This window comes from Ovis aries, chromosome 2 (assembly GCF_016772045.2).
Source record: "Ovis aries strain OAR_USU_Benz2616 breed Rambouillet chromosome 2, ARS-UI_Ramb_v3.0, whole genome shotgun sequence".
Lineage (NCBI taxonomy): Eukaryota > Metazoa > Chordata > Mammalia > Artiodactyla > Bovidae > Ovis > Ovis aries.
In genome coordinates, this window is record NC_056055.1 from 232,661,878 (window position 1) to 232,680,176 (window position 18,299).

The 18,299-nt window shown below is 56.4% G+C and overlaps 1 protein-coding gene across 1 annotated transcript; it reads left to right on the forward strand.

Moving 5' to 3' along the window:
- Positions 1-440: 440 nt before the first annotated feature.
- On the forward strand, positions 441-13,263 carry ITM2C (integral membrane protein 2C). The gene is given in 6 exon segments (NM_001131031.1): positions 441-563; positions 8,611-8,751; positions 10,605-10,793; positions 11,769-11,879; positions 12,509-12,659; positions 13,172-13,263. Coding segments are annotated over 6 exon segments (807 nt in total).
- Positions 13,264-18,299: the final 5,036 nt, after the last annotated feature.

The window sequence follows — 18,299 nt, forward strand, 5'->3', positions numbered from 1 at the left end:
AGACTGTATTCTGAGGATGCTGGTCTTGGAGAAGCAGCTGGAAGGGATAAGGCTGCGGCGGAGGGGGACAGAGTCCATGCCTGATTGGACAAATGGATGAATGCGTGGATGGATGGATGGATGGACGGACTAAGTGAGTGAGTGGTTGCGGGAACCTCAGACGTTCCCAAGTTGGAGCAGCGCGCCCGGCAGGGGTCACTGCGAGCCCCGACCGCGGGAAGGGGGCGCAGGCGCAGCTGGCGCCAAGGCCCTCCCTCGGCGGGGTAGGGGCGGGCGGGGGGCGGAGAGGGCTGGGGGTGGGGTTAGAGAAAAGGACCCGAAAGAGATCCAAACTTCCGGTGCCTGCGGAGAGCCGAGCGGTTGTGCTACTGAGAGAGGCTGCACCGAGTGGCTTTTGCTCGGGCGGAGGCTACAGGGCGGACGCTCGGGCCGGCGCAGCCATGGTGAAGATAAGCTTCCAGCCGGCGGTGGCCGGCATCAAGGGCGACAAGGCCAAGGCTTCGGCCTCGGCCTCGGCCCCAGCGCCCGCCCCGGCCGCTGAGATCCTGCTGACGCCGGCTCGGGTGAGAAGGGCCGGGGATCTCCGGCGGCCGGGGGTGCGGGGAACCGAAGCTCGCCCGGCCCCCTCCGGCGACTGCCCGAGGTGCATCGGGACCCCGGGGTCTAAAGCGGAGTGGGGGGTTGCTGGGAGTCCGGGATGGATCTTCCCATCCGGAAGTGGGGAGGGGGCTTGGGTCCCGACCTTCAGCTGCAGCCGAAAGCGTTAAGTCTGAAGAATCGGAGGGGATCCGGTCGCTGTCCCAGGTGGGGAAGAGCTCCAGGTCTCTTCCAAAAGTGGAGGGGGGCCCTAGGCGCCTGGTCCCCAAAGAGGGGAGGGGACTGGTCGGAAGAAGTTCGAGGAATGGTGAGGGGGTGGGGTATAGGCGTCTGGTTCCAATCAGGGAGGAGGGGCCGCGGGTCGAGTCCCAGGTGGGGGATGGGAGGAGAGTTGAACATTGTTTTCCCCAAAGTAGGGTGGTGGGTTGTGATTGGTGGTGAATAAAGGAGATGAGGCGTCTGGTGCCAACGAAGGGGGAGGGACTGTGGATTTCGTCCCAAACGGGAGACTGCTGGGGGTGGGGTGACGGGGGGCGAGGGATGTGCTGTTAGTCCGCACCTGAATTAGTGGATCAGAAAGTGATGAGACATGAAATGAAAATAAACCAGAACTCTCCTGGCCGCACGTCCGGGATTCGAGATTCGGGGTTGCGAGGTTGGATGCCCTGATCCCACCCTACCCCAGGCCGCCTGGGCCTCCCTGCCCTCCTCTTCCTTCCTCTCCCGCCTCCCTGGACCTCTGGGCTACCCCGTCCAGCCCGCGGTGCCCCGGTGCCCTCTATCCCGGAGGCTGCGCTTTGTGGGGGCGGACCTCGGTGCACCCCGCCCCCGCCAGCTCCCCTCCTCCCCTTTCCCTCCGGCCTGGGGTAGAGGAGGCATTTCCGCCGGTGGAAAACTGTCTGAGCTGCGAGGAGTCCGACCAGGGGAGGGCCCAGAGGGGCCGGACGCGTGGCGGGCGAGGAGGGGAGGGAGAGCTTGGTTCAGTCTGGCTCTGGAGTGGCCCCGGCAAAGGTGTCTACGCCGCCCGTCCCCGTCCAGTTGCTGGCTACTGGGATGTCTTCCTCAGCGCCAAGGCCCCTCCCCAAATTGATGGCTCCAGCTAAATCTTGCTGGGGTATGGAAAGCCGGGTGCTGCAGAATGACCTGTGCCCTGGGAGAAGGGGACACAGGAGAGGGTGGTCAGAGGTGGGTGTCACACACCCAAGTGAAGATTCCCTGAGTGCTGAATTCCAGGAAGAGCCTTGGCGAGCTCCCCTGCCCTGGCGTGGTCACTGCGGCATCAGTAACACCCAGGCTGGGTTGGGGGGTTTGCTCTGCAGCCCGGATCAGAGCAGCTCCATCTTCTTCTGATGCTTGGATGGGAAGGGGACATTTCCTATTTGAAGGCCTGGCCTGCAGCTTTTAAAGTTTGCAAGAGGCTCTTTAAACCTCCTTCCTCCCCCTCTGCCCCCAGAGAGTGCAGGACGCTCACCCCTTTCTTCTCCCAGCTGCTTCTCCCAGAGCCAGGTACCGAGCTGAGGCCTGGAAAACTACCCTGACGCCCAGAGCTACAAGACTCAGGCAGGAGGGAGGATCAGCCAGACAGTGGGAGGATGCAATTCAAACTCCATCAGAAGGTCTGCCGGATTTCGCAGGAGCCGCACATTCTCCAGTGGCAGCCTGCTCGTGGTGTCGGGAGGGATGGCGGATGCCAGCATCGCCTCGGCAGTATCTGACATCCAGCTTCTGGCTCCCAAGTCCAGCGTCCTCTCTTCCCCCTCACCCAGCATGAAATGGAAATATCAACATCTTCTTCCCTGGGGGCTGTTTGCAGTGGCCTCGAGCCTGCTGAGTGTGCTTGCCACCCCCGGCAAACCTTGTTAGTTGGGCAGGGTCCCCCTCACTCTTAACTGGCAAGGGGGAGCCATTGGGCCCCAGGAGGAGGATTAATATCCCAGCATCTTTACATCAGATCTGCTTATGAATAAACTTTCACAGCTCCTCAGCCCTGAGGGCTCAGGGGAGGCTTTCGGGTGTTGCACGTCGGCCCTGCCAGTCCCCTGATGGAATTGGAGCCTTGGGAAGAGAGTTCACTTCTGTGAACCTCCTGTGGTCTTAACCGGCCAGTGGGCACATTGCCCCCACATCCAGTGCCTGATGTAGAGCAAGCCCCCCTGCCATGGCCACCCCACCCCCCCGCATGATCCCCCACCTCACCAGTAAGTTCAGGAGGCGCCCAGCATTTACAGTAGCCCAGGACAGCATGAGCAGAGACTGCTTCACCAAAACAGGGCATTTGGGTTGGTCCCGTGCTGATGGATTGTCAGAATGTGGAAGTGTTAGTTGCTCAGTCTATTAGAGTGAGTATTCTTCGTTCAGTCTGATTCTTTGCAACCCCATGGACTCTAGCCCGCCAGGCTCCTCTGTTCATGGGATTTCCCAGGCAAGAATACTGGAGTAGGTTGCCATTCCCTTCTCCAGGGGATCTTCCTCACCCAGGGATCTAACCTAGGTGTCCCACATTGCAGGCAGATCCTTTACTGTCTGAACCACATGGGCTGTCAGAGGAAAGCTTATTAGAAGGTCTCTTCCGGCTGGGGGTGACCCTGGAACCATCCCTGGTCATTGAACTGAATCAAAAATAAGACTTAAAGCCTTGGAAGGACCAACTGATGAACAGAGGCATTCCTGAGTGCCTCTCCCCCATGAAGCCACCCTCTAAGCTGTCACAGTAAAATGTCAACCTGAGTGCAGGCCCCCGGGGCCAGGCTAGGGGTAGCAGCATCCTCACTGTGGGCCTCCCTCTGCTTCTCTGCAGAAAAGTGAAACAAGGAGGATTTTGTCCCCAGACCTGCTGCTGGAAGGAAGCTCCTCCGTGGGGCCCTGGGAAGGGATGGGGGTGGGGGCCCATCTGGGCCTCCAGCTGCCCACCCTCCCCACGTGGTGCTTGCCTCTGAGATAATGAGTTCCCTGCACTGATGGGCAGCTGGCCACAAGCCAGCTCAGAAAGTGGGCTGGACCGGAAGCACCCCTCTTAGCACCCTCTGGCCAGCCCTATGCCTCTCAGCCCAGTTCTCCTCTCCCCACCAACTGCCTCTGTCTTTGCTCACCCATGTGTTACACACACACACACGCACAGAGCCAGGTGTGGGCATGTACAGACTCAAACAATTGGGCTGGGGGCCTCCAAGAGGAGAGAAGTGAGGTCAATACAGTCATCTCAGTGCTGTAATTTTCTCCTTGGCTTTGGCCTTTGATTAATGTCACCCCCTCCCCCAGCCCACATACCTGGGGATCAGATTTCACTTTCCACCTCCCTGCCTCAGGTCCTTGGCAGGAGGGAGCTGGGTCTCCGGCAGTGGTGGGGGGGTGGGGGGAGGGTCCCCTAACCAGCCCAGAGGGTGGAGCAAGGCTCCGCATCCTCGGGTCCCAGGGCCCCCTCCCCACCCACCGGCCCCATGGGCTGGGCTAAGAGGACCTCCGTGGTTGGGGGTCCTGCCCCCCACCCCCAGGCCCAGGGCCTTTGCTGAGGGGCTCTGGTGTCTGGGCTTGGGCCGCGGTGGCTTTTTTCTGCTTTCTCTCCCTTTCCCTCTCTCCTTCGGGCTCCCCTCAGCCCGTCGGTCCTTGCATGTTTCCAGGCTGTCAGCAAATTGCCACGGAGGATGAGTTTCTCTCACCAGAAAGAAAAAAAATGTTTCTGGTGAGACCAGTGGAGCACAGCCAGCGCCTGGTGAACCGTTGACCCCAGGAATGCCCTGCCAGCTCTGCGTCTGTCTTCCTCGGCCTTTGTTCTCTGGGGTCTCCCCTTGCCTGTCAGGAGCAGAACAGGAGAGCAATTGAGCAGAGCAGAGGGCTGTGGGGAGTGTTCTCCGGCCCACATCCTTCCTGGGGCAGCAGTGGGTCCCTGGGCCACCCTGGGTTTCACTGATGGAGGGTTCACGACTAGTCCTCAGCATTCACCCCGCTGATGTCTGCACTGCTGAGCACAGCTCTGCGAGGAGGCCCAGCCCCCTTACCCCTGCGAGGCTTCTGTTTACCTCACCCACACACACAATGTCTCTCTCACTGGTGGCCTCGTCTCTGTGGTCTGCAGCCTGGGAAAGAAAGATGCTCAGGAAGAAGGAATGGTACTGGGAAGGTGAGGGTGGGGACTCTGGCCACGGCCATAGGCCTGGGCCTGCAGTGGGTGCAATTCTGGCTCCCCTGCCACCCTCCTCCGAGCAGCCTGCAACTGGAGTTTCATCTGCTTGCAGCTATTCTGAACATTGTTACTGAGGGAAAGTCACTGGGAGCTCTCTCCATGAGCCCTGGGGCGGGGGGTTGGTGGGGGGGAGTCTTCTGAGTTAATGCTTCAGTTGGCTGAGTTCCCCAGACTCTTGAGGGCCTGGCTTTGCCAAATCATTTAGTGAACACTACCGCAGGCTCCGTGAGACAGGCCGGCCGAGGCCTGGGCCCCTCCTGGGTCCCAGACATATGGCCCACATGCTCCACACAAGCGCACAGTGAGGCCTGTTGCCTGGGACGCCTGGCTGCCGTGGAAACTGTCTTTTCCTGCTTTCTGGAAGACCCCCAAATGCCTGGCTGGGGGGTAACTGCTCCATCTGAGGGCGGGCATTCTCCTGGGGCTCCAGCATGACAGGTGAAGCAGCTTGGGGGGCGGGAGGTGGTGGCGACTTCAGGAAGGATCCCCCTCGGCCGACATCCTGGGTGCATTGAGCAGGTAGGATCCTAGGTTCCGGCCCAGGCTCCCCACAGGCCTCGGAGGGTGGCCCACCTCTGTGGGGCTTTACCTCCTGGTGCCTCTGTCTGGAAGCTGGGACACTAGCGGCCTCTGGGTCTGCTCTCCCCAATCGCCGCTGCTCAGCCACGATGCTCCTGGGGAGTTAGCCCCCGGAATGCCAGGGCAGAGGGGTGTCAGGTAGGGGGGAGCAGGGCGTGAGCCATGGGTGTGCACTCAGGACTGTTAGTAGGGGCAGGCTGTGTGTGTGTGCTCAGCCATGTCTAACTCTTTGTGACCCCATGGACTGCAGCCCATCAGGCTCCTCTGTCTGTGGGATCCTCCAGGCACGAATGCTGGAGTGGGTTGCCATTGCCTGCTCCAAGAGATCTTCCGACCCAGGGATCAAACCCACATCTCTTGTGTCTCCTGCATTGGCAGGCAGGTTCTTTACCACTGTGCCACGTGGGAAGCAGGATCGGAAACCACTGTCCACTTCACATCTGGGAAAGGTGGGGGGGCATCCCAAGCCTTCACAGGGACCCCCACAGAGACATATGAGGACATGGGTGTGGGGCATCAAGGGGTCCCGGCTGGAGACTGTCCTTCTTGGCCACACTAGCCTGGCCTCACTTTGCTCTGGGGCCCCTCCTCCGTTGCCATCCTTAATGACCCCTCTCCCCACCTCCGTGCCCTGCCCAGCCCCTCCCCCAGGCAGCTGCCCCAGCCAGGAGCTGAAAGGCGGCTGTAAAACTGGTAGGCCTCACCTTGTTCCTGAACTTCAGTTATGGACAGGCCCCCTCAGCTCTTGCTTTATAACCACTGACTTTTTTGTTGTTGTTGGGTTGTTTTCTGTTGTTTTTTTTTTTTTTAAAGCAATTCTCACAGGCTCGCTTTTGCTTCTCTGAAGCAAAGCATGGCCACAGTGCAGCCTCGACAGGTGGCTGCGGTGGTGGCCCTGAAAAGGAATGGTTTATCTGATAAAGACCTGCTATTTTTATCTAACACTTGATCCTTTACAAAGGGCTTTCAGGGCCTGTGTCTCCTTTAATCCCGACAAAACCCTGTCAGAACGAGTCTGTTCACATTTCACAGGAGGACCGTCAGAGGGTCAGAGGCTCCCTACGCGGGCACGCGGCCCCTGCTGGGGGCACCTCTGGCTTCTGCAGCCCCACCCATCTCACTGAATACAGATGTTGTGTCGCCAGGGCAGGATTCGCAGGGGGTGTGGCGCCTGGCCTATCTTTTGGGTCACCCACCTTTCCTGAGGACCCACTTAAGATGGTGGGTCCCTTGGGTGGCTTGTGCCTGTGAGTCACTGGCCGAGCTCGGCCATCGGTTACCCTGTCCTGCACTGATCCTGGGAGCCCATTGGAGAGTGAAAGCCCTTGCAGCCTCCCGCCCACTGCTGGCAGCTGTCCTGTGGGCAGTGGCCACAGGCACTAGTGACCGTGGTCAGTGCTGCCAGGGAGCCCCGGGTGCTGGGGAGAGGCCAGCCAGACAGGTGGTCTCACCAGGTGCTTCAGATCACAGGGACCCCGCAGCAGGGCCAGGATGGGGAGAGGCCCCAGGTTGCAGATAGCCCAGCCTGTGGGGGGGGGGGCAGGATGGACCGGGGTACCTCTCCATCCTCTGTCTCCATCCCAAGGTGCTGGAGGCAGGGGGGTGGGGTGGGGGTCACTGGCCTGGTGATACGTGTGCCTAGAGATGGGGGTGCGTCTTTCAGGCATTTGCTATGCCTGCAATGCGGGTTCCATCCCTGGGTCGGGAAAATTCCCCTGGAGAAAGAAATGGCAACCCACTCCAGTACTGCCTGGAAAATTCCATGGACTGAGGAGCCTGGTAGGCTACAATCCATGGGGTCGCAAAGAGTCGGACATGACTGAGTGACTTCACTTTCGCTTTCCTGCAGGAAAGGAGTGGGGAGAGGGGAGAGCCCCAGGCAGGAGGCTTCACACAGCCCCACAGGAGACACCCTTCTGCTCCCTGAGGCCCCGGTCCCACCCTCCCCTGTGCCTCAAGCATAGCAGGCCTGCACCCCACCCCTTCCAGGCTGAGCCCCCTGTGTGCACTGAGAGTAAGGGCCTGTCCTGGGCAACTTCGACCTGAACTGTGTGTACACTCCCAGCCTTGGCTGCAGGGTGAAGAGTGGAAGCCCACAGAGTGCTAAGCAGACAGTTAATGAGAGGGTCCGGGCTCTGGGCCTCCCCTCTGCACCCCCAACTCTGCCTTAGGTCCCCGAGGTTGGGGGTAAGGCAGGGCCCCTACCCTCACCCAGCTGCATCCAAACACCATAGAGGCAAGGTTGAATGGTGGACCCTGGAGGCAGAGCCAGGCCTGGGCCTTCGCGAGGTCTCCAGGGTGAATGAGGCCTGGGCTAGGGCAGGGGTGGATAAAGATGAGCGATGGCCCAGGCCACACAGCTGAGTAAGAGCCCCGAGTCACTAAACTCTCAGTCCAGTGCTCTGGGGAGAGCAGGGTTTCTGAGTTACACACCCACCTCCAACCGCTGGCCCAGACGGGTGTGGACCAGAGTTGGGTCAGGATGGTTTATTTCTTGGCAGCCCTGTAACTACTTGTCCCGAGCCAGGGCCTGGCTCCCCAAAGAGGGTGTTTCCAGGAATCTCCTGCCCTGGCCACCACAGCCACGTTTCCGTCCCGGCAGAGGGGCCCTGGCTTCCAGAAGCCTCTAGACTCCACCCCGCGGGCTCTGCTCCTGACAGCCTGCTCCACACCAGTGCCCAGTTATTCCATCGCTGCCCAGCAGGCTGCTCTCCGCCCAAGGTGGCCAGAGGGGACAAGCACACGTGCCCAGACCCTGGGGGCCTCCTGGAGCCCTGTCCCCACCAGTGAGCTACTGGAAACCTCCTTGGTCCAATGCAGCGGCTCCCAGCCTGCCCGGTGCACCCTGGTTCCCACAGGTTCCGAGGCCAGGCATGGTCATCAAGGTCACATCTGTGCCCCCCCCCCACCACCATCCCCAGTTTGAAAGAATCTACTGTGGTCATAGCTGGTATAATGAAGGGGACTAATGGCATAGGGGCTTCAAAATACTCTTGCTGAGTCCCTGTGGGTCATTTTATGTGGCTTCCAGGTGGGGCTTGGTTTCTCTTTAGAGGGAAGAGCTGGGGCCCTGGGGATGCTTCCTTTCCTTCCAGATGATGCTCTGTGTGTCCCAAGCATCGCCCTCCCCTGCCTCTGCCCCCCAGGCTCCTTGCCAGCCAGCAGGGTGAGGCCTCACTTTGGGAAATGGGGGTGTGGGAGGGATCCCCAGCGGACGTGGGACCACGAGGCTGACCCTGCACTGCCGTCCACAGGAGGAGCGGCCCCCCTACCACCGCTACAAGAAGGGGGGCTCCGTGGGCGGCGTGTGCTACCTGTCGATGGGCATGGTCGTGCTGCTCATGGGCCTGGTGTTTGCCTCCGTCTACATCTACAGATACTTCTTCCTGGCTCAGGTAAGGTGGGCAGAAGAAGGTGGGGCGAAACAGTGGCCTTTAGAGGAGGAAGTGAACCCCCCACCCCCCAGGTGGGAGGAGTGCCCCACAAGCCTAGAAGATTTCGCAGCCTCCTCCTCCTCCCTGGTCTTGGTTCAGGAGACAGGACTGGGGTGCCATCCTCTGACTGACGTGGGGTCTGGAGGAGTGGCCTTACCTGTCTCTTTGGACACATGTGAAGCTGACAGCTCTCCTGGGACTACAGTCCGTGATGGGGCAGCCAGGATTAGCATCTGGGCTGTGAGGCTGGCAGCCCCTTCCCATGGTGACCCCAGAGCATCAGCACCAAAAACTCAGGGTGCAGCAGAAACTAGAACTCTGCAGGCCCTCAGAGCCTGGCCCCCTGTGCCCTGCAGGTCATGCTTCAAGGAATTCCCATTCCATGCCTGGTCATCTGAGCTACAACCCATGAAAGGTGGAGGGTGGCTTACAGAGTCACCTCCGCCCCCTGTTAGGGTGGCCCCCGCCCACGATCACACCTGGTCATCTGCTCGCCCAGGCTATCTGGGCACAAAGCTGGGCCAGAGACCTGGCTGTGGTCACAGCAGCCTTGTCATCTGCCCAGGCCTGGGGAGGGAGGCAGGGCCCCCAAGTTCTCGGAAGGGAAGGCAGTTCAATGAAAGTTTGCTCAATGACCATAAACATAACAACATGGGGAATCTCAGTGACCAAAAGACTGGGAATTGCCCGTCGTTTATGACCCTTCCCACCCTCAAGCCCTGGGCTTTGACTTCCTCGTCACCCAGTTTCTCTAGGGTGGAATTCACTAAAGAGCTTGCAGGCTGGGTGACTTTCCCCGTGAAACCTCAGCTCTGGCACACCCACCCACTTCCCCATTTGTTCGGCATCCTCTCCTCCCCCACGACCTGCTTTCCCCCTGGTTCCTGGTTTTCACTTTCTGGGGCCTTTTCCTGTTGCAGCTGTGCTGCTGTCCTGGACTTCCCCTCTGGTTGCGGCCCCAACTCATGCCTCGTTCTCAGGGCATGGGGAACCTCAGAGCAGCCTCGCGCCTGCGCCCTGGGACCCCTGGGACTGTATGATTCATGTGTGATGATTCACCCTCCTGGGAGAGCGCAGCTGAAACAGAAAGGGACGTCTGCCTGTCATGACCTGGAGGAGCCAGAGGGGGCCCCCCTGCGGCCACCAGTCAGTCAGGAGGCCTCGGTCGCACCCGGCCACCTCCCTTCCCTTGTTGATGGAATGATAAGCGGGCCCTTCAAACGGGGGACACCGCGTTTGTCAAGGTTTCTCAGGAGGCCCAGGTCCGGGGAGGTGGTGGGGCTTTTGTGAGGTTGAACACAGCTTGGGGAGGGGCAGGAGGCCGGGGGTTGCCACCAGCATCTGATAACAAGGCTGACTCTCAGTCCCTCCCCCTTCCTGGCCCTCCAAGGTCTCCAGGGCCCCTTGCAGAGGCTGCAAGAAGGTGGGCGGGCACCCCCTGGTGGCAGTGGAGGGTGGCACCCCGACCCCACTCCAGGCTCTTTCTCCGGTATCTGTCCTCCCACTGACCCATCCCCTTTCACCGCCATAGACTCATGGACTTGGGGAGCAGAAGGGGTCACTTTGTTTTACAGATGAGGAAGCTGAGCCTCAGCGAAATCATCCTCCTAGGAACTGGCACACCCAGCTCACCCTCCCTGACTCCCGTGTTTCTCAGTTTCTGCATCTGTGAGATGGGCGTCCCAGCCCCGCCCTCCCCGCTTCCTCAGGCCTTCCGAGCCGGGAGTGGTTGGGCAGGCAGCAGGGGCCTCGCAGAGGGCCTTGTGTGACCAGGTTGTCTCTCTCTCTCTCGCCCCGCTCCCCACCTTGCTCAGCTGGCCCGAGACAACTTCTTCCACTGCGGCGTCCTCTACGAAGACTCCCTGTCCTCCCAGGCCCACACTCGCATGGAGCTGGAGGAGGACGTGAAGATCTACCTCGAGGAGAACTACGAGCGCATCAACGTGCCCGTGCCCCAGTTCGGGGGCGGCGACCCCGCAGACATCATCCACGACTTTCAGCGGGTGAGGCCGGCCAGGGCCGGGGCGGGGGTGGCGGGTGGGCACCCAGAGGACCAACAGACGTGAAAGGAGAACGCCCACACCGTTTGTACAAACTTGGAGTACATACCCGTGCAGTACAAACCGTGGCACAGATAGATGTCTATGCTTTAGGTCCATCGGGGGTTTAGAGACCCCGCCTTTATCATGTAGTTCTTGCGGTTATCACTGACTGTGAACTCGTCATGGTTGATTTTCTCCTGGGCCACCTGACAGCTGCAGACGCTGGCTCTCATGGGCGACGCCAGTGTTCCTTTTAATGAGCTCTTTCCACGTTGACATCTTCTCAAGATGCAGCACTCGGGGGTGGGGCGGAGCATCTCGCTAAGGGTCTCGGAGGTCGGCAGGGGTGGCCGGACTTACCAGGTTTGATGAGAATCATCGTCGGGGCATTACCCTGATTCTCAGAGCTCAGCTGTGTAACCTCCCGAGAAGAATCCTTGTCACAACTGAAGCATTTGATAGTGTTTTCATCTAGTAAGTGGAATCTACTATAGACACAGCCTAGGAAAGGAGATCGAGAAGGCAATGGCACCCCACTCCAGTACTCTTGCCTGGAAAATCCCATGGATGGAGGAGCCTGGTGGGCTGCAGTCCATGGGGTCGCTAAGAGTCGAACACGACTGAGCGACTTCCCTTTCCCTTTTCACTTTCATGCATTGGAGAAGGAAATGGCAACCCACTCCAGTGTTCTTGCCTGGAGAATCCCAGGGACGGAGGAGCCTAGTGGGCTGCCGTCTATGGGGTCGCACAGAGTCGGACATGACTGAAGTGACTTAGCAGCAGCAGCAGGAAAGGAGAGCGGGAGAAGGGAGCCCCGCCCAGATATTGAGGAATCCAGGGAACATCACTGGGAGCACGTGGGTTCACACCTCGCACAGCCCGCCGGGGCCAAGCCCTCACCTGCAGACACTGATGTGGCCTTTTCTTTCTGCTCAGGGTCTCACCGCTTATCATGACATCTCCCTGGACAAGTGCTACGTCATCGAGCTCAACACCACCATCGTACTGCCCCCCCGCAACTTCTGGGAGCTCCTCATGAATGTGAAGGTGAGCGGGACCCCGGCAGCGTCTTGTCCCTCCCTTGTCCCCCTGCCACCATGAGACAAGGGAGATTTCTGGGGCCAGCAGGGATGGGGGGCCTGGGCGTTGCTGTCAGCTGGTCCCAGCACCCTTAGTCAGTCCCTCTGGCTCCAGCTCCCTTCTCCCTCACACAGAGTCAATGTGTCTCCTTTCTGCCTTTCCAGCCCCCCACTTCTGCCTCCCTCACTTAAGAACTGAGACCAGCTTCCTTAGCATTCACGGCCATGCCCCATGTTGCCCTGTTGACAGCAGTGCAGGGAGGAGGCCAGGGCCCTGCCTCGAAGGAGCACTTCCCCTAGGGTGGGGAGGGGCAGACTCGTGTGTGTGAGCACACACACATGCCCACACTCACATGCGCACATGCCCACACACACACGACTCACTGGCAGTGCAGATGCAGGAAGTGCCCGGGGACGTCAGAAGGGTGAGCCATGCGGTCTCTGGATGGAGGGGTGGGCATGTTGGCCGGGCATTTCAGGTGCTGAGGGGACTCGAGTCAGCACAAGGATGTCGGTGGGGGGAGGTCTGTGGGCAGTTGGGGACCCTGAGGTTGGGCCCGAGTACTGACCTGGTGCTGGGCCGCTCTCCCTCTGCAGAGGGGGACCTACCTCCCTCAGACGTACATCATCCAGGAGGAGATGGTGGTCACGGAGCACGTCAGCGACAAGGAGGCCCTGGGCTCCTTCATCTACCACCTGTGCAGTGGGAAGGACACCTACCGCCTGCGGCGCCGGGCCACCCGGAGGCGTGAGTGGCCATCTCCACCCACCTTGGCCCCTGCCCTGAGCTCCAAACCACAGCCCAGCTGAGCCTGGCCCCGGAGCTGGAGACCAGCTGTCCGAGAGCTGGGACTGCAGCAGCAGTAACAGCAGCTGATGTTAACTGGGCATTTACTGCATGCCAGGCACTGCTTTACACTCTCTGTCCTCCTAAGGCAGTGTGAGTCATCATCATCATCATCCTTGTCATCTTTTATTCTTGCTGCCCCTTTTAGAGATGAGGAAAGGGGGCGCAGAGAGGTCAACAAACAGCCCTGAGACCACACAGCAGGAAGGTGGCAGAGCTGTGAGGTCTTTCTCCGGCTACTGCGCTCATGCCCTTTTACTATGCTGCCTCTGGGTGAAATGGGTGTCATTTCCTGGGCCTCCCCGCCCCTGGTCCTGAGACCCTGCTCAGACTCCGAGGCTGGTGGCCTTCGTGGCCCAGCCAGTTCTAGGCCAGGACACAGGCCTCACTAGACTTTCTCTGTTCTCTCCCAGGGATCAACAAACGAGAGGCCAAGAACTGCAACGCCATCCGCCACTTTGAGAACACCTTCGTGGTGGAGACGGTCATCTGCGGGGTGGTGTGAAGCCCCGCCCCCGCCCTCCAGGCCCCGCCCTGCCCTTCAGGCCCCGCCCCCACCCTCTTTCATCTTCTCTTCCGGCCACTCTCTGGCCCTCCTTACCCTGCTTAGCTTGTACTTTGGACGCCTTCCCCGTAGATGTGATGTCTCTCTCCCCGTTTCTCTCCAGCCCTGCCTGCCTCCTTGTACCAGAGCTGTGACCTCTCAAGGCCTCCCCCTCTGCTGACCTCTCGGGTGTGGGGGAGGGAGGGGATGCCCCAAGATGGTTTCTGTGACCAGCATCTTGAGGTCAGGTCCCTGGGGCCCTGGCCCACAGCGGCACTGGTGGCCCAAGGGGAAGGACAGGACGGAAGGAACCAGGCATGTGGGGGTTCTGGCGAAGGGCTGGGGTCAGGGGAGAGGGTGTGGAGTGAGGTTCAGGACCGTCTGCACAGCTGGGAAGGGCCTAAAAGGCCTTTTGCTTGCTCCACACGCATCCCCTACTTTGCGGCTCTCAGACCTGAACTGAGGATGGAGGGAACATGCCCAAGGATGGACCCCCACCGCACCCTGCCCAGAGCACAAGGGAAGGTGGCTGTCCTGGGGCTGTCCCCAGGACTCCAGTCAGTGCCTTCAGCCCACCTGTGGGAGCCTGGAGTTTGGGGTGGGGGGTTCAGATAAGTCTGTCAAGCACAATCAATCTCCGGGTGGAACCAAAGAAGGAAAGAGCCAGGGCTGGGGGCACTGGCCCCCAGAAGCACACATGGGGTCCCCACTGGCCACAGCCACAGAGCAACAGAGTGGGGGTGTCTTCTCCTGTCCAGGGGTGACCCTGCCAGCTGAGAACTGAGCAGGGATGCTCAGTCCTTGGAAGAGAGGGGGGCTCCCTGCTGTCTTGGGGTAGAGCTCTTGTAGGAAACCATGGGTGGGGGGGAGGGGAGGGAGAGCCAGCTGGTACTTGGGAACCCTGCCTCCTCTCTGGAATTCCGGCCCCCTCTGCTTGGGGGAATGCAGCGTGTACTTTCCTTTTCCTTCACACTTTTGCATGTTTTTACTGATCGTTCAATATGCTAACCGTTCTCAGCCCGAGCCCTGAAGAGGAGGGCTCTGACACCTCCAGTCAGACTTTGGTGCTCTCTGGAGATAAAAACTCTTGAAGTGCTTTGTATATTTTCTCAATTAGATCTCTTTTCAGAAGTGTCTGTAGAACAATAAACATCTTTGACTTCTGATTTTGGCTTGGGAGAGGTGGGTGGTGGTGGTGATGGTGGTGGTGGGTGAGGGGTGTGCCTCCACCCTGTAGACTGGGCGAGTGTCCCTGGGGTTTGGGAGGTGCAGGTGGACATACAGGAGAACCTCCTGGGCCTTGACATCTGGCCCTGCTCCGTGGTTCAGCCAAGGTACGTAGGTGTCCCCTTCTTCCCTCCCTCAAGTCCTCACGTCCCCCTGAAGCAGGTGGATTCACCTATTACAGGCAAGGGAGGAGGAGAAAGCCTGGAGATTATGCAGCTTGCCCAAGGTCAAGCTGCTTTTTAAGTGCCTATAAACCATCCGTTCAGTTCCACACGGAAGATGACATCATTATTGCTTGTCCTTAAGCGCAAGAACAGTGGCATGTTCTCCACAATTTCTGGGCAATTAGTAACCATCTTGGGTCTGAACTGAGGTTTGGCGTGAGTCACAGGCTCACATTCTGCAGAAAAGGAGGGGATGGGAGCTGTGGCAAGTGGAGCCCAGGGGTGTGACCCGGGTCCTGCCCTGTGGACAGAATGAGTGCCCACAACCTTCACTCACAGGCTCTGCCATCCTGTGAAGGACGTAAAAGATTCAAATTAATGCAGACACGTGTTGTTCTCAACTCCAAAGTCAATCTTGCATAGGTGTCATGTCCTATTACAGTCCCCAATCTAAATGCAATGCAATCATGATTAAAACGCCGACATTTAACTGACAGATTCAGTTCTTTCGGGGAAAGTAAACGTGGTGAGTGCACAGGTAAATCCTGAAAAGAGAACAGTTTACAGATGTGAAACGTAATTTAAGAGTTTGGCGTAGCGAAGCAAAAGATCAGTGAGACACCATGGAGAGTCCAGAAGTTGACTTAAGATACAAGAGTTAGGTTGTTGACTTAAATTCAGGTTAGTGGAGGATGTTTGGGTTCTTTTTATTGGAACTGACTAGTCATCTTGACAAAAAATTAACCTGTGTCCTACTTCCCTGTACAAAATTAATTCAAACTTTTTAGGCATGAAATAAAGCCATAAAAGTACTTGAGATGATTTAAAAGATCATCTTAGAGGAGGGCCATCTTTTTAAGCATGATACCTGCGAATTATAAGTTGGACTTCCATTCAGTTCAGTCGCTCAGTCGTATCCAACTCTTTGCGACCCTTGAACCGCAGCATGCCAGGCCTCCCTGTCCATCACCAACTCCCGAAGTCTACCCAAACTCGTCCATTGAGTCCGTGATGCCATCCAACCATCTCATCCTCTGTCATCCTCTTCTCCCCCTGCCTTCAATCTTTCCCAACATCAGGGTTTTATCAAATGAGTCAGCTCTTCGCATCAGGTGGCCAAACTATTGGAGTTTCAGCTTTAACGTCAGTCCTTCCAATGAACACCCAGGACTGATCTCCTTTAGAATGGACTGCTTGGATCTCCTTGCTGTCCAAGGGACTCTCAAGAGTCTTCTCCAACACCACAGTTCAAAAGCATCAATTCTGCGCTCAGCCATCTTTATAGTTCAACTCTCACATCCATACAGGCCGACTGGAAAAACCATAGCCTTGACTAGATGGACCTTTGCTGACAAAGTAATGTCTCTGCTTTTTAATATGCTGTCTAGGTTGGTCATAAGTTTCCCTCCAAACAGTAAGCGTCTTTCAATTTCATGGCTGCAATCTCCATCTGCAGTGATTTTGGAGCCCCCCCAAAATAAAGTCAGCCACTGTTTCCCCATCTATTTGTTATGAAGTGATGGGACCAGATGTCATGATCTTCGTTTTCTGAATGTTGAGTTTTAAGCCAACTTTTTCACTCTCCTCTTTCACTTTCATCAAGAGGCTCTTTAGTTCTTCTTCACTTTCTACCATAAGGGTGGTGTCATCTGCATATCTGAGGTTATTGATATTTCTCCTGGCAATCTTGATTACAGCTTGTGCTTCATCCAACCCAACGTTTCTCATGATGTACTCTGCATAGGAGTTAAATAAGCAGGGTGACAATATATAGCCTTGACATAACTCCTTTTCCTATTTGGAACCAGTCTGTTGTTCCATATACAGTTCTAACTGTTGCTTCCTGACCTGCATACAGGTTTGGACTAATGACAAGTTAAAAATTATACGCAACAAGACATACCACAAAGTCAAGTTTTATAAGTGGCAAACTGAGGGAGATACTTGATTAATACAAACATTGGACATAAGAGGGCTATTTTCCTTAATATGCTAAGTTCTTATAAATTGATATGAAAAATGAACAACCCAATAGATAAAGTAGCAAAGAATATGAGCAGGCAACTCACAGAGAAATACAAATGGATCATTGCTCAAACAGGAACAGATGTTTAATCACAGTTACATAGAAAATACACATCAAAACTAGGGAGATACAATCTGCAGTAAGTCTGGGGTTTTTTTATTAATAAAAATATTTTTATTCTGAAGCGTTTCATATGTTCACATTACTATATGTGAATTACCAGCATGTAAGTTTTGAAGCAGGCTTCCCAGGTGGCACAGTGATAAGGAATCCACCTGCCTTGGATTGAATGCAGGAGACTCAAGAGGTGTGGGTTTGATCCCTGGGTTGGGAAGATCTCCTGGAGTAGGAAATAGCAACCTGTTCTGTATTCTTGCTTGGAAAATTGCAAGGACAGAGGAGCCTGGTGGGCTGCATGTGATCACAGAGTCGGACATGACTGAGCAGCTGAGCACACAAGTTATGACACACAATGACCCCACAGTCAACTCAAGAAGCAGAAGCCTGCCAGTAATCACTGGATTCTTTGTGTGTACTGCTCCCCTTGCTGCTGAGTAACAAACCACCCCAGGACTGAATTCTGCAGGATGGCTGAGATCCATGCTGACTGATCTAAGTCTTTGTGGGCTAGCTGCTCCCTTTCTCTTTGCATTCAGCTGGAGGCTAAGCTGGGCTGGACCATCAAAAATGACCCCTGCTCTCTAGGGTGTGGCTCTGAACAGCTGCCAATCAATACTCTGGCCTTCCTTATAGCTTGGCAACTGAGCACCAAATGCAAGGATGCATAAGCTGCCAGTCCTTTTAAGCCTGGAATCCGAAGTTCCAGAGCATGACTTCAACTCTTTATTGATCAAAGCAAGTCATCAAACTAGCCCCGATTTGAGTGGAGGAGAAGTTGACCACCTCCAGATATGGGGCAAGACACACATGCTCAGGGATGCAACAAATTGTTGGCTCTCATATCCTGAGGCTTTCCTGTCATCCCAGCCTCTACTCTCTGGCCCCCACCTCTATATCCTGTGAGAGATAGTAAACATATTAATACATCTTTTCTTAGATTCAAGGACAATCACAAAAGCATATCAATTTTCCATCTCTTAACCAGTCTCCTTATATTAATTAACTAATCCAGGTTAACTCTTGTCCTGAGTTTCGCTGCTTTCCTTTATAAGTCTTTATAACCACATATCTATAAAGCCCTTAATGTAATTTTGTTTAGATCTGACTATTGTAAAAGCAGTAATAAAGTGCTTGTATTGTTCTCTGATTTGTTTTCCTCCCCTCAGCCTTGTATATCTAAGATTCATTCATATTGACACTGATAATAGCATTTAATTCATTTGTACTGCTGTGTATCAATCCATTATGTAAATGTATAATGTAATTGCCTATTCTAACAATGACTATTTGGCTTCTTTCTGCCTTTTTTTTTTTTTTTTTTACTATTACAACAAAATGTTAATGAGTATTTCTTTAATAAGGCTTCTGTCCACCTCTGCAGGGGTTTCCCTATTACATATACCTAGAAAGGCAATCTTTGGGTCATGCAGTATGCAAATGTTCAACTCACAAAAATTCTA